Genomic DNA, 12996 nt, shown 5'->3' on the forward strand with positions numbered 1-12996 from the left:
TCACAAAGAGAATCTGGTCTTTCATTGCAGCCCCTTGTTTCCTTGAGCGTTCTGTAAGCAACAGATTTCCTCGTCATTCGTTACTGAAATCAGTTGAAATCCATAATGATCTCCTTTCTAATGACAGGTAAATATTAACCCAGCTGTGCCTGGTGTTTTATTGATCTTGGACTTTGCTGGTTATAAAGTGCAGCTTTATTGATGGGAGAAATACAATTCCCTTTATGTTCTTTTACTTAGTGCACACTCTCGCCCTCTAGAGTTCTTTTATCATCTTTTCCTTACCAACTCAAATTCCTGGCCACCTCTTAACTCCTTTATTCCTTAAGATATAAGATTTTTATTTGTCTCCTGTATCACTGAATTGGTCTTTACATTTGTTTAATTTCAAAGACAACTTCCACCTTAGTTTTGATTTTGGTCTTGCATGTTCCTATCCTTTTGCAGGGGGAAAAAAAATCACAAGATAATTCTAAGTTTTCAAGATTCAAGTTTGACTGTTTAATGTCATTTCCAGGATAGGAATGTAAAGGAGAACAAACTAATTGTTATTTCAGATTTGATGCAGCACAAATAAAACACAATATAGATACATACAATAGCTTATATACATACATTAATTATATGTACTGTACATAGTGATGCTAGGTACAGAAGTGTCTGTACATAAAGTGACTGAGAGGACAGGTTGATGTTGTGGTGTAGGGGTTGCTGTGGGTGGAGGTGTTGAACACCTTTACTACTTGGGGAACGCAACTGTTTTTGAATCTGGTAGTCCTGGCAGGGATGCAATGTCGCTTCCTCCCTGATGGGAGTGGCACATACAGTCCATGAGCAGGGTGGGTGGGATCCTTCATGATCTAGGTGCCATTTTTATGGTAACTTTCTGTACACACTGTATATCCGTGATGGCAGGTAATCTGGTGCTCTGGGCAGTTCTGTCGGCCCTTTGCAAAGCCTTTCTGCCCGCCACAGTGCAGTTTCCATACTATGTGGTGATGCAGCACATTAGAATGCCCTCTACCGTGCATCTGTAAGTTCATTAAATTCATCTGCAAAACTGCATCTCCAACGCAATTAAAAGGAATATTTTAAAATCATAGACTTGAAAAAAATACAGATTCTGCTGAACAGCTTGGTCATGAGTTTGACAGTTGAAGTTCAAGATCCTTTTAGAATTAACTAAGAGGCAGCTTAGTTATCACATCACTAACTGGAGCACAGGCGGTTTTGACAGAATTTACTTTAGCAACAATATTTAAATGACAATTTCGAATTTGAAAATCCCTTTGTGACAGTGAAGTGATTAATCAGATCTGTACGTCTGCCAGACTTGTTTTATATAATAAGCCACAACATCTTCAATCACCCTTAATTTTCACCCACTTAGTCAATTATATGTCCAACCTATAATGTCTATTGTCAAATATTCATTTTTGGTTAATTTAATCAGTACAAATCTATAAGTACTGTAATGATGAAGTTATAATCTCAACTCTAGTCCCAGTGGTATTGAAGTGAAGGAAGGAAATATTATCTAGAATAACAGAAAAAACTAGATAGCTAATTTTAATCAAACAAGCTCCTCTCTGGAAAGAAATCTTAATCTTGCTGATCAAAATGATAAAGTAAAAAAAATTAAACAAAATATTAAGCAGAATATTAATAGGTTTGAAGACGAACTTTTTCAAAGTGTTCTATTTACTAGCTGTTCAATGATATGTTAGTGTCACAACTTCTTCTGGTAAAAAACAGACCCCCAGGGTATTTCTCTAACCTCCTAAGCACTTGCACTTTCCTGCTGGCCCAGATAGCATTAATTAGCAATTAACCATTAAAAAAAAATTCTTCTGAACAGTTCCTCTCAAGAAAAATGACAGAAATAAATAAGACATATAAAAAGTTTACTCTGTTGTTGGAATTGCTCAAGTAAGATAATGCTTTAGTGCATTCCAGAAATGTGAAATGCATGTGTTATGTTATACAGGTTAGAAATATTTGAGCCCAACTAAAGTTTCGGTAACAAGGGCTCAACATTTTGACGTGCACATACTGTACACTCAGTGGCCACTTTATTAGGTACACCTGTACATCTGCTTGCTAATGCAAATATCTAATCAGCCAATCATATGGTAGCAACTCAATGCATAAAAGCATGCAGATATGGTCAAGAAGTTCAACAGTTGTTCGGGCCAAACATTAGAATGGGGAGGAAATGTGATCTAAGTGACTTTAACCGTGGAATGATTGTTGCTGCATTGCAGGGTGGTTTGAGTCTCAGAAACTGCTGATTTCCTGGGATTTTCACACAAAACAATCTCTAGAGTTTACAGTGAATAGTATAAAAAGCCACAAAAAGCATCCAGTGAGCAGCAGTTCTGTGGGTGAAAACGCCCTGTTAATGGGAGGTGAGAGAATGGCCAGACTAGTGCAATCTCTGAATGCACAGCACATCAAACCTTGAAGTGAATGGGCTACAGGAGCAGATGACCATGAGGATAAATAAGACATTGCTACTCATATGTCGCCTTAGGGTAGTGCACTCAATGGCCACAGAGTACATCTGATTATTAGCATATCATGCACTAACTTAAATTTCATTGCTAATTTATATATTCCCACGCCCGAAGAGCAAGTTGTTTTTTATAATAGTTATGTACCACTCCTACTGAAATCGGATTTTGTATGTGGTGATTTAAGATAGATTTTGGGGATTGTTGAGTAGTTATTTTAGCATTGACCAGCAGAGGGCATAGGAGCTGAACCTTAACAATCTCCATACAACGTACTGGTATTAACTTCGCAAGAATTGCAACGAGTAAAATCATTTGGATTCCAGAACACAAAAGAAAGCATTGATTCAAACAACTTTCAGGAAGAGTCGTCTCTATACTTTTAGCTGATAAAATATTTATAGTAGCGAAGTTGGTCGTGGAGTTTATTCCGTTTCCCAAAACAGCAATCTCAGCAGTACCATTTTAAAACCAAACTAAACATTATTCATAATAAAAATATAAGATTAAATCGTGCAACGCTTCTTCATTCTTCCTGTACAATGTGTTTAGTCCTAGATTACGTTGTTTAAAACCAATAGCGCCATTGCTACACTCGTGGAGCCCTAGAACGATACACTACTATAATAATGGTGCGGCTTCCTCACCCAACTCAACCCCTGAGGGTCCATTGTTGGAAGAATCCGATACTGTTGCCCTCCCGCCCAGCCTCATTCCATTAATTTCATTAAAGGGGTTTAGCCAACCCCTTTTGAAGACACTGAGGAATCTAAGTACCATCTGAACAGGGAGTGAATTTCACATTAAAATTACTGTGAGCAAAATATAATCCATTCCACTGACCCTGGAAATTCCTTCGGATTATACAGTTCCAGCCAAGCCTGCCCAAAACGTTGAAAGATACTTTGAGAGTAACTAACCTAACTGGCCAGTTTTGTATAGGAATGCCACTTTGCTAATGTTATATTTCCCTCAGTGATTACCGTAGCGAGTTATTAACTTGCAGTATCAGCAGGACGCTGCAACGACAATCTTTCCGGCAAACTAGCTAACGCCACTCAGCGAGCAGTATCTGTGGCGACGCCTTGAACGGACTAACATACCGAAAAATCCAGTTGGATTAAGGTTCACCGTCACCACCAATTACCTGCGTGGGGGTGGGGGATGGGGGGGGGGTTAATTTAGTTTCATCACCTGACTGGAAAATATAGTTTCCTTTACTTTTCCCTAGCAGTGATTACATTCTATTCAACCTTGATTAAAGATGCTCCTCGCTTTTGGGCTAATTAGTATCCGTCATTCAACCCCCCCAAAGAAATTAAATTCTTCTTTTAATTTGAAGGATTTGCGAAATGACCCCATACTTATTTGATCACCCGCCAGGAGCAGTTCTGCTAAGGTGTTTTAAGTGAAACATCTACGGGGAGCATACTCAAAAAGTTTTGAATAATCAGATCCAAACTCGCGGATATATTTTTCGAGTCTGTAGCTAATGTCAATCGTAAACTGCAGGTGGGTTGTTCTGGACAATTAGTGTTGTTTTTTAAATCCCACTTTATATGTTAATAAACTTGTCTCTGTGTGAAGACTATTGAAACCTCAGAGAGAAAAATCTCCATGATATATTAGTCATTTTCGAACTGAAATTATCGTCGCGGATCAATTTTTTTTTGTAATAGTTGATTTTCAGAGAATAGTGTATCTTGAACTTCGGATTTTGTGTAATAATTGGTGTTGTAAGTCAAGTCGAGTTTATTATCATATGCTCAAGTGCAGATGTAATTAAAGGCATATAACATTAAAACAGCATTTTCAGGAAAATAAATTATGCATTTTTATAAAACGTAATTAGAGCAAAAATATGTCCATTTTAGTGTAAACTGTAATGGTAGAGTTTTGCCAGTTAGTTGAAGAACCGAATTGTTGAAGCAATCTAGCTGTTCTGGAACCTGTTGCTGTGGGGACTTCACATAAAACACCTGATATTTTTTTTGTGTTTAGCAGGTGGGGTCTTGTCCGGCTCCTCGATTATAAATGATTACCGGCAACGAGGAGGTAGTAAAGCTATCTTTCTTGCCGTGTTGTCTTAAATAAAAACTGGGCCTATATGCTGCCCACAACTTCCTTTGCTAATGAAATATTCTGGAAGTGGAGCCATTGTAGTGATATGGGGAAACTAACCCAGTTTGATTACGGCGAATACAGTTAAGGAGACAATTGACCAACTGGATAAGACGTTGGTTAAGGGATAATAATTGGTCTGGACGTCGGGTGCAATCCACTGAGAAGAGATTATATCTTTCCATTTTAAGTCACATATTTGAGCCGGTCACTGCTACACTACAGCGTTGGTCGAGATAATTTGTTCAAGACCCTGCAGTGGGATTTGAACTCGCAGCTTTGGGGCGAGAGTAACATTAAGGATGAACCTAATTGCACAATGTTTAAGGATGATTGGAGTGAACGAGGTCCTATTAAATGGCAACTAGTTTACTCTTTACTATCAGTTTCGTCTGAGAACGATCCGAAATTTGAAATGGAAATGATATTCCCAGTACATGACAAAACAACGATAAAATGCAGGCAGATCCAAATGGAACAAGTACGTTTATTTGCTGAAGCTAAGCATTGGCCACCACTTTAAATAAACAAAGCCAACATGAAAAGTCGGAGCGTAGTAAATCTGTGTGGTAACACGTTGTTGCTGTAACGTTAGTGTCACCTTTACACACGTTTCCTGTAAACTGTGTAAACGCATTACACCGTGCAGCTATAATCCCATATCATTACACTTTATTTGATTGCAATACATTCTGAATAAAAATCAGAGCATTTGATAAATACTTGCTGTGCAAAGTTTACCCTGTAGGAGGCGCAGAAGAATTGCAAGTCGTTTTATATTCCTTGGCTTTACGATTATTACGTAATTTTAAAAGTTGATGCTACCACCACGTAATTTTTTTTTAAAGGACAAAAGAACTGATTAATAGCGGTATCGTAGGGAGGGGCACTCTGAATTCAAGGTAAACAGGTCAAAAATCAATTGTGATAAAGTTAAAGTGTAGCGTCTCCAACTTTTATCTTTTTACAGATTCGCGAATGGTTGGTAGCGCAGCTTTGAAAAATAGAATTTGGCACAATAACCTGCTTCTATTCGGAGTTTAAAATGGGTAATCAGGAATAAATAACATTGTTCACCACTGTGTAAATCTTCAGATTTTCCATGAGTGACAGGGAACAGGAGAACTGAGCTGTCAAAAAATTATAGTTCGGGATCTCCGGGCTTTTTTAGCATCGATACAGATACCGCATCATTTTGGGCTCAGTTTGTTGATTTTTTTTTGTTTTTTTCCATACATTTTGTGCTTAACTAGACAAGGAACATAATTCATGATTGAGACGCTCTCGGTGATGATGTTCGATGGGAATGTTTGTGCTGTCGTTTTAATAATGCCTCAGTAGTCTGTTTCCCGTGTCTTCCAGAGCGCTGACATTGACAAGCAATGTAAGTTATCTTTAGAAGCGAGGGCGGAGCGTATCATTTCAGTCCGTAAACTGTAATTAGAGGATCGTCTGAGCTGTGCAATTAGACTAAGGAAAAGGTTGCGTTGAATAATCTGTATGTAGCAGTGTTCAGATGCAAAGGCGAAGTGTGGGGTGCACAGAGCCCTAACTCTGGTCCACCCATTTTCCTGCAGGACAGGCTGCCTTTAATCGCCGATCCTCGAGCCTTGTGGCGGTGTGACGTTGATGCTGGAAGCACCGGCTTGGAATTACTGGGTACCCATGGAAGACGCTATGGACAAATTCGATGATATGGCTTCTGTGAGCGACTTTGACCCGATCCAGGGCAGCATCCCGGCGACTAAAGTGGAGATTACCGTGTCCTGCAGGTACGTGCGCTCACGGGAAAGGTGATATTAAGAGCGGCTGCAGTTTCGAACAACAATCCGCAGGTGGTCCCAAGTTTTATTTTTTTATTAAAGGTATTGCGACTGTGAAATGCAATTTACCTTGGGGGTATGGTTGAGGGATCCAGTTTCTTTCATCGTGTGAGCTGCCTGACTGTCGTTGTAAGGCGAATCTTTACTTATTGTTTATTTTTTATATTAACTACGGCTGACTTGAGTTGTAGCCAGCAGTGTTTAAAAATCGCGAATCTCGAAGCATCAGTATGTAAACCTGCTGTGTGGTGGTGGGATTCACGTAGCCGCTTTCTTACGGTTGTGTCTGTTGGAAAGCCTCTTGGTTCTTGAACTTTCAAGTTCGTCCTCCAATAATTACCGAAAAAAAACCTTCCAAAATCGGTGGAAGCTGTACACATCGAGAATCGAACGGCCATCTATCTTTAAGCTAACTTATCTTACCAGAGTTTTGGCACCAATAAACAGCAACCCTTTAAGAGAAAAATGCATCCAATCATCAGATTTCTTGATAACAACCATTGGGGGTTCCTGTTAATTAACTATGCCATATCACCCCTTTTCAGGTTAGGTAGCGGAATGAGATATTAATCTAACTTGGAAAAATGTATTTTTGTCAGTGGCACGTTTGAGTTAATTCCCCTGCTTTACGTCTCATCATACGGGGATACCCGACCAATGCCTGTTGTTCGGAGAGTGGCGGCGGGGGTTTGATGGCTCTGTTGTTCCGATCTTCAGGCATCCTTTCGCGCTCCTTCACGTTGCGTTAACTCCCCCGTCTGATTGGACACCAGCGAGGGAGGAGAGAATTCGAACTTGGAGACTTTGGCTTCATTGCAACAATGTCCGTGTTGTTGGAATCCTCCTTCGGGGGGGTGACAGTCTGATTGATTTCTCTTGCAAGGAATTTGAAAGGGCAAATAATAAAACGGGCCTTATTGTTTCAGGTGGCCGCCCAGCCAAATGTATATTTTTTTTATGTCAGCCCATATGTCAAGTCACCTTAAGATCTGTGTCTTGTCCCCTCCAATTCTTCAAAAATCCGTATTGTATCTGTAGAAATCCGTTCAACAAACGAGCTCAGTGCGAATATCGATCAATTATGAATCGGACTCATTAAATCCACCTGAAATGTTTAACTGAATCTCTGTCTCCATAAAAAGCTGTTTAACTTGCTGGGATTTTAAAACATTTTTGTGTCTATGTTTCCAATATCTGCATCTGTGTCGCTCTCCAAGATCAAACTGTGACTGGGGTATTAATATTATCCATATTTTTAGGTCCCTGATTGGGTCTAGAGTGGGCAATTTTAGGATTCTTGGTAGTTTATGAAAATAGAAGATTACATTCATGCCATCAGCAGAAATGGTGGAACAGATGAGGCTTAAGTCTGACAGCAAAGATTTTCCCCACTCTATCTGTGTAAAATCAGTTTCCCCATCACATCAAAGTGCTTTTCCCTTCATTCTTGGGTTGTGTTGCAGGCAAGGGCAATGTTTACTGCCCATCTCTATTGAAAAGACAGTGTTGAGCTGCCTTTTTGAACTGGTGAAGTCTTTGTGGTGAAGATAGTATAAAGATATTGAAGATACATCACTATTTCTGTATTGCTGTACATCTAAGTTAGCATAGCATGAATCGTGGCAAGATTCCAGGATATGAAGATATCCTCATCTAACTGTTGCCTTTAACTATTGAGAAGTGGAGACTGTCATTCTTGGAAGAGTTTCCAAACAAAATATAGTCCATGAGGAATCGAATGTTTTAGCCATTTGTGTACTAATCATACAGATGTCTTTGTCCTAGATATCTTAATTATTGCTGGAGTTCCAGGTAAATATACCAACACCCTCTTTCCTGACTTGTGCCTTGTAGATACCAGACTAGTCTTGGGGAGTCGGGTAATAAGGTATATCTAACAGAATAGGCAGAATCAGACCTGTTCTGTTCACCCCCTTGCTTTGCAGGTAATAAGCAATCACTTGAAAGTTTCCTGATTTTTTTTTTTCCTTCCTGTAGCAAACCACTGTAGGTAAAATTATACAGTTTTTTTTCCACTACAGATGGATAATGTGGAAACATTTTCAAATTCACTTCTCATTTGCTGGTTGTAATTACAATGGGGAATTTTTCTCCGTGGCTCCTCATTTATTCCATATGGATTCTATGGCTGAAGCAAAGGTAGTTTAGGATGACTGACACTGATGCGTTTAATAATTTGTATTGTAATTGAAAGCAGTGTATATTGTTAAATAGTCTGTTGAATATTAGTCAGTCACACAGAGTTGGTTAAGGAATTGAGTGAGCTCAGAACACTCAGCTCTGATCAAACATTCAAATCAGAGCAGATCCAATTCTGTGATATGCCTGAAACCTCTTGGCTGCGTATGATTTGTACATTCAGGGCTTCTTCAGTGATTACTGAGCAAGACCTAATATTAAGCATTAATATCAGAGGACCCTAAGATAAACTCTGCCTTCATATTTAATACCTAAGCAAATTCTCAAATATCTGGGGTGTGCAGTAGTGTAGCTTGGTACCTTCTGGTTTCTTCCAATAACCGATGTATCGCTCTGCATGATGGTGCTGGTGAGCCACGGTGATGTCCTGCAGACTGCGGACTATACTTCTAAATGTACCTCTTTTGAATTACTCTCATTGCAATCTGCATCATTTCCCTTTTAAGCAGTGTACTTTTAAATCAACTTAACGATCTTCGGATGTCACAATCTTCTGAAAGATGTGGTCGATCAAGCAGGTGCGGCAGTAAGTGGACAAAGGTTCAACGCCCTGGCTGGAAGTGAGACAGGAGGGTTGACTTGAAGCCAGGCTGGAATGCTGAGGAATGAGGTCCCCTCTACTCAGCATCTTGTAAGCAAACGTGTAGTTGCTGGAGAAAAAAATTGAGGACCTGAGGGCAGGATTGCTGTATCAGGGAGAAATGAGAGGTTGTTGTGTTCTAGGTCTGAGCAAGATGTGGCTTTCTTCCAGCACTTCAGATACAGCGATCAAACTGGAAGGCTTCACAATTTGCTGAGTGGACTGAACAGCTGATTCAGAAACGACAAGAGGTGGAGGTGTGTGTTTCACGACAAACTCTGTGGTCTCTGATATGGCAATTCTGTCAAACTCATGTTCCCACAACCTGGAACGCCTAATGATTAAATGCCATCCATTCTATTTGCCTAGGGAGTTCTCCTTTATAATCCTGGACACAGTTTGCTTACCACCAGCAGCTGACTATAATCAAGCACTTGAGATGCTGCATGACACCATCTCCAAACAAGAAACAGTCCACCATGAAGCAGTTCAGTTCATAGTTGGGAATTTCAACCAGGCTTGTTTGAAGAAAACCTGCCCAGTTACTATTAGCATGTACCCTGTAGCACGAGCGGTCCCAACACACTAGACCACTGACATACTAAGATAAAGAATGCCTACCGTGCCATTCCAGATCCACATATCAGTATATTGGACAACTTGGCTGTCCTTCTCCTAACTGCATTCAGGCAGAGGCTAAAGAACAAAGCTTCAGAGATTAGGACAACAAAGAGGTTGTTGCAGGGGGCAGAGGAATGGCTACAGGATTGCTTCGAGTCAGTGGAATGAGCCATGTTCAAGGACTCATCTGCAGATCTGAATGAATGCACCATGGTTGTCGCAGACTTTATTAAAACAGTTGTAGATGAGTGTGTCCTCACAAAATCATTCAGTCTTCCAGAATCAGAAGCCCTGGATAAATCATTAGATCTGCAGTCTCTGATCTGCGCAAGGCTGGATCAGAGGCATTCGAGTCTGGTGACCAAAAAAGTTACAAAAGGTTCAGGTACAACCTCAAGAAAGCCTTCTCCCAGGCGAAATTGCAATTCCGGACTAAATTTGAAACAGTGAAGGATGCTTGATAGTTGTTGCAGGTCTTAAATACTATCCTCTCTTATAAAGTTATATCATGTGACATGGGTGACAACAGGGCTTCTCTTCCAGATGAGCTTAGTGTCTCCATGCTCGCATTGACTGTTAAAACATGGAGGAACCATCACACTCTCACAGCCCCCAATGATACTGTGATATCAGTCTCTGAGGCCAACATGCGAGCAGACTTCAGGAAGGTGAACCCACAAAGAGCAGCTGACCCAGGCACGGTACATAGCCAAGTACTAAAGGCCTGTGCTGATAAACTGGCTGGAGCGTTCACTGAGATCTTTAACCGCTCGCTAATTCAAGCAGGCCTCAGCCTAAAAAGAACATTGTAACCTGCCTCAGTGATAATTGTCCAGTAACACTTACAAAAAACAGTGATGAAGTGTTTTGAGACAGTGGCAATGAAACATATCAACTCCTGCCTGAGAAGTGACTTGGAATTGATCCAATATGGCTACTGGAGCAACATGTCCACAGCATCTAAGCTGCAAAGATGCATACATCAAGATGTTCTTGATGTATAGTCAATACGCTTGATGTACATCAAGCGTACTGACTATAGCTCGGCATTCATTACTTCCAGCCCATCAGAGCTAATCAATAAGCTCAAGACCTTAGCCTTAATACCTCTTTGTGCAATAGGATCTTTGATTTCTTCATCTTCAGTTCGAATTGGCAACAACATCTCTTCCACAATCTCCATCAGCACAGCTCCGTGCTTAGCCCACTGCTCTCCTCGCTTTACACTTAACACTTGTGACTGTGTGGCTAAGCACAGCTCCAGTGCCATATCAAGTTTGCAGATGACACCACTGCCATTGGCCGAATCAAAAGTAGAGAGGAATTAGAACATAAGAGAGCGAGATTGAAAACCTGGCTGAGGGGTGCCATAACAACAACCTTCTCTTCAATGTCAGCAAGACCAAGAAGCTGATTGCTGATATCAGGAGAAGGAAACCAGAAGTCCAGGAGCCAGACTACATCAGAGGACCAGAGGTGGAGAGGGTCAGCAATAAATTCCTTGGTGTTATTATTTTGATGGATTTTGATGGATATCTCAGCTGGAGATGAGAGGGTGTACAGGAGTGAGATATACCAGCTAGTTAAGTGGTGTTACAGCAACAACCTTGCACTCAATGTCAGTAAGACGAAAGAGCTGAATGTGAATTTCAAGAAGGGTAAGATCCTCATAGAGGGATCAGAAGTGGAGAGAGTAAGCAATTTCAAGTTCCTGGGTGTCAAGATCTTTGAGGATCTAACCTGGTACCAACATATCGATGCAGCTATAAAGAAGGCAAGACAGTGGCTAGGTCTCATTAGGAGTTTATAAAGATATGGTTTATCAAAAAAAAACACTCACAACTTCTATAAGTGTACCATGGAGAGCATTCTGACAGGCTGCATCACTGTCTGGTATGTGGGGGGGGGGGGGGGTGGTGCTACTGCACAGAACCAAAAGAAGCTACAGAAAGTCTTAAAATTAGTCAGCTCCATCTTGGGTACTAGCCTCCATAGTACCCAAGATATCTTCCAAGGAGTGGTGCCTTAGAAAGGCGACCCCCCCATCATTAAGGACCTCCGTCACCCAGACATTGTTACCTTCAGGAAGGAGAAGCCTGAAGGCACACACTCAATGATTCAGGAATGGTTTCTTCCCCTTTGCCATCCGATTCCTAAATGGACATTGACCCCATCAACAATATATCACTTTTTTAATATATATTTGTTTTGTACTATTTTTAATCTATTCAATACACATATACTGTAATTGATTTATTTTTTCCTTCTATGTTATCAAGTATTGAACTGCTGCTGCTAAGTTAACAAATTTCATGATGCATTCTGATGATAATAAACCTGATTCTGACTCTGATTCTGAGATTTGGCATGATATTTAAAACTTTGACAGACTTCTATAGATGTATAGTGGAGAATATATTTACTGGCTGCATCACAATCTGGTATAGAAATACCAATGTCTTTGAATGGAAAATCCTACAGAAAGTAGTGGATATGGCCAAGTCTATCACAGGTAAAGCCCTCCCCACCTTTGAGCACATCTACATGAAATACTGTTGCAGGAAAGCAGCATCTATCATCAGGCACCCCCACCACATTTCTTGCTGCTGCCATCAGGAAGAAGATACAGGAGCCTCAGGACTCGCACCATCGGTTTCAGAAATATTTACTATCCCTCAACCATCAGGCTCTGAACCAAACTTAACTCAACCTTACTAACTCATCCTTGAAATATTCCCACAACTTATGGACTCAATTTCAAGGATTCTTCATCTAATGTTCTCAATATTTATCTATCTATCTATCATTTCTTTCTTTCTTTTCTGTATTTGCACAGTTTGATGTCTTGCACACTGGTTGAATGCCCAAGTTGGTGCGATCTTTAATTGATTCTATTATAGTTATTATTTTATTATGGCTTTATTGAGTATACCCGCAAGAAGAATTGAATCTCAGGGTTGTATATGGTGACATGTATGTACTTGATAATAAGTTTATTTTGAACTTTGAACTTTTTATTCAATGAATATTGTTATTTTCATATTTATTTTGATGTTTATTTTCTTCAAAATAAACCTGTAGTCCTACTGCCACTTTTGTATTAAAGTGAAAATACTTT

The 12996-nt window shown here is 40.1% G+C and overlaps 1 protein-coding gene across 2 annotated transcripts in view; it reads left to right on the forward strand.

The window, feature by feature from the left end:
• Positions 1-3884: 3884 nt before the first annotated feature.
• Positions 3885-12996, forward strand: part of LOC140717189 (copine-8-like) — a 659086-nt gene continuing 649974 nt past the window's right edge. The window contains exons 1-2 of one of the 2 annotated variants that reach the window (XM_073030488.1): positions 3885-4025; positions 6212-6406. In XM_073030488.1, coding sequence (XP_072886589.1) covers positions 6264-6406 — 143 coding nt within the window. In that variant the 5' untranslated portion in view covers positions 3885-4025; positions 6212-6263. Of the gene's footprint in view, positions 4026-5328; positions 5537-6211; positions 6407-12996 lie in introns of those variants that run through there. The other variant, XM_073030487.1, reaches the window with a different exon arrangement.

The sequence above is a fragment of the Hemitrygon akajei genome, chromosome 27 (genome assembly GCF_048418815.1).
Source record: "Hemitrygon akajei chromosome 27, sHemAka1.3, whole genome shotgun sequence".
Lineage (NCBI taxonomy): Eukaryota > Metazoa > Chordata > Chondrichthyes > Myliobatiformes > Dasyatidae > Hemitrygon > Hemitrygon akajei.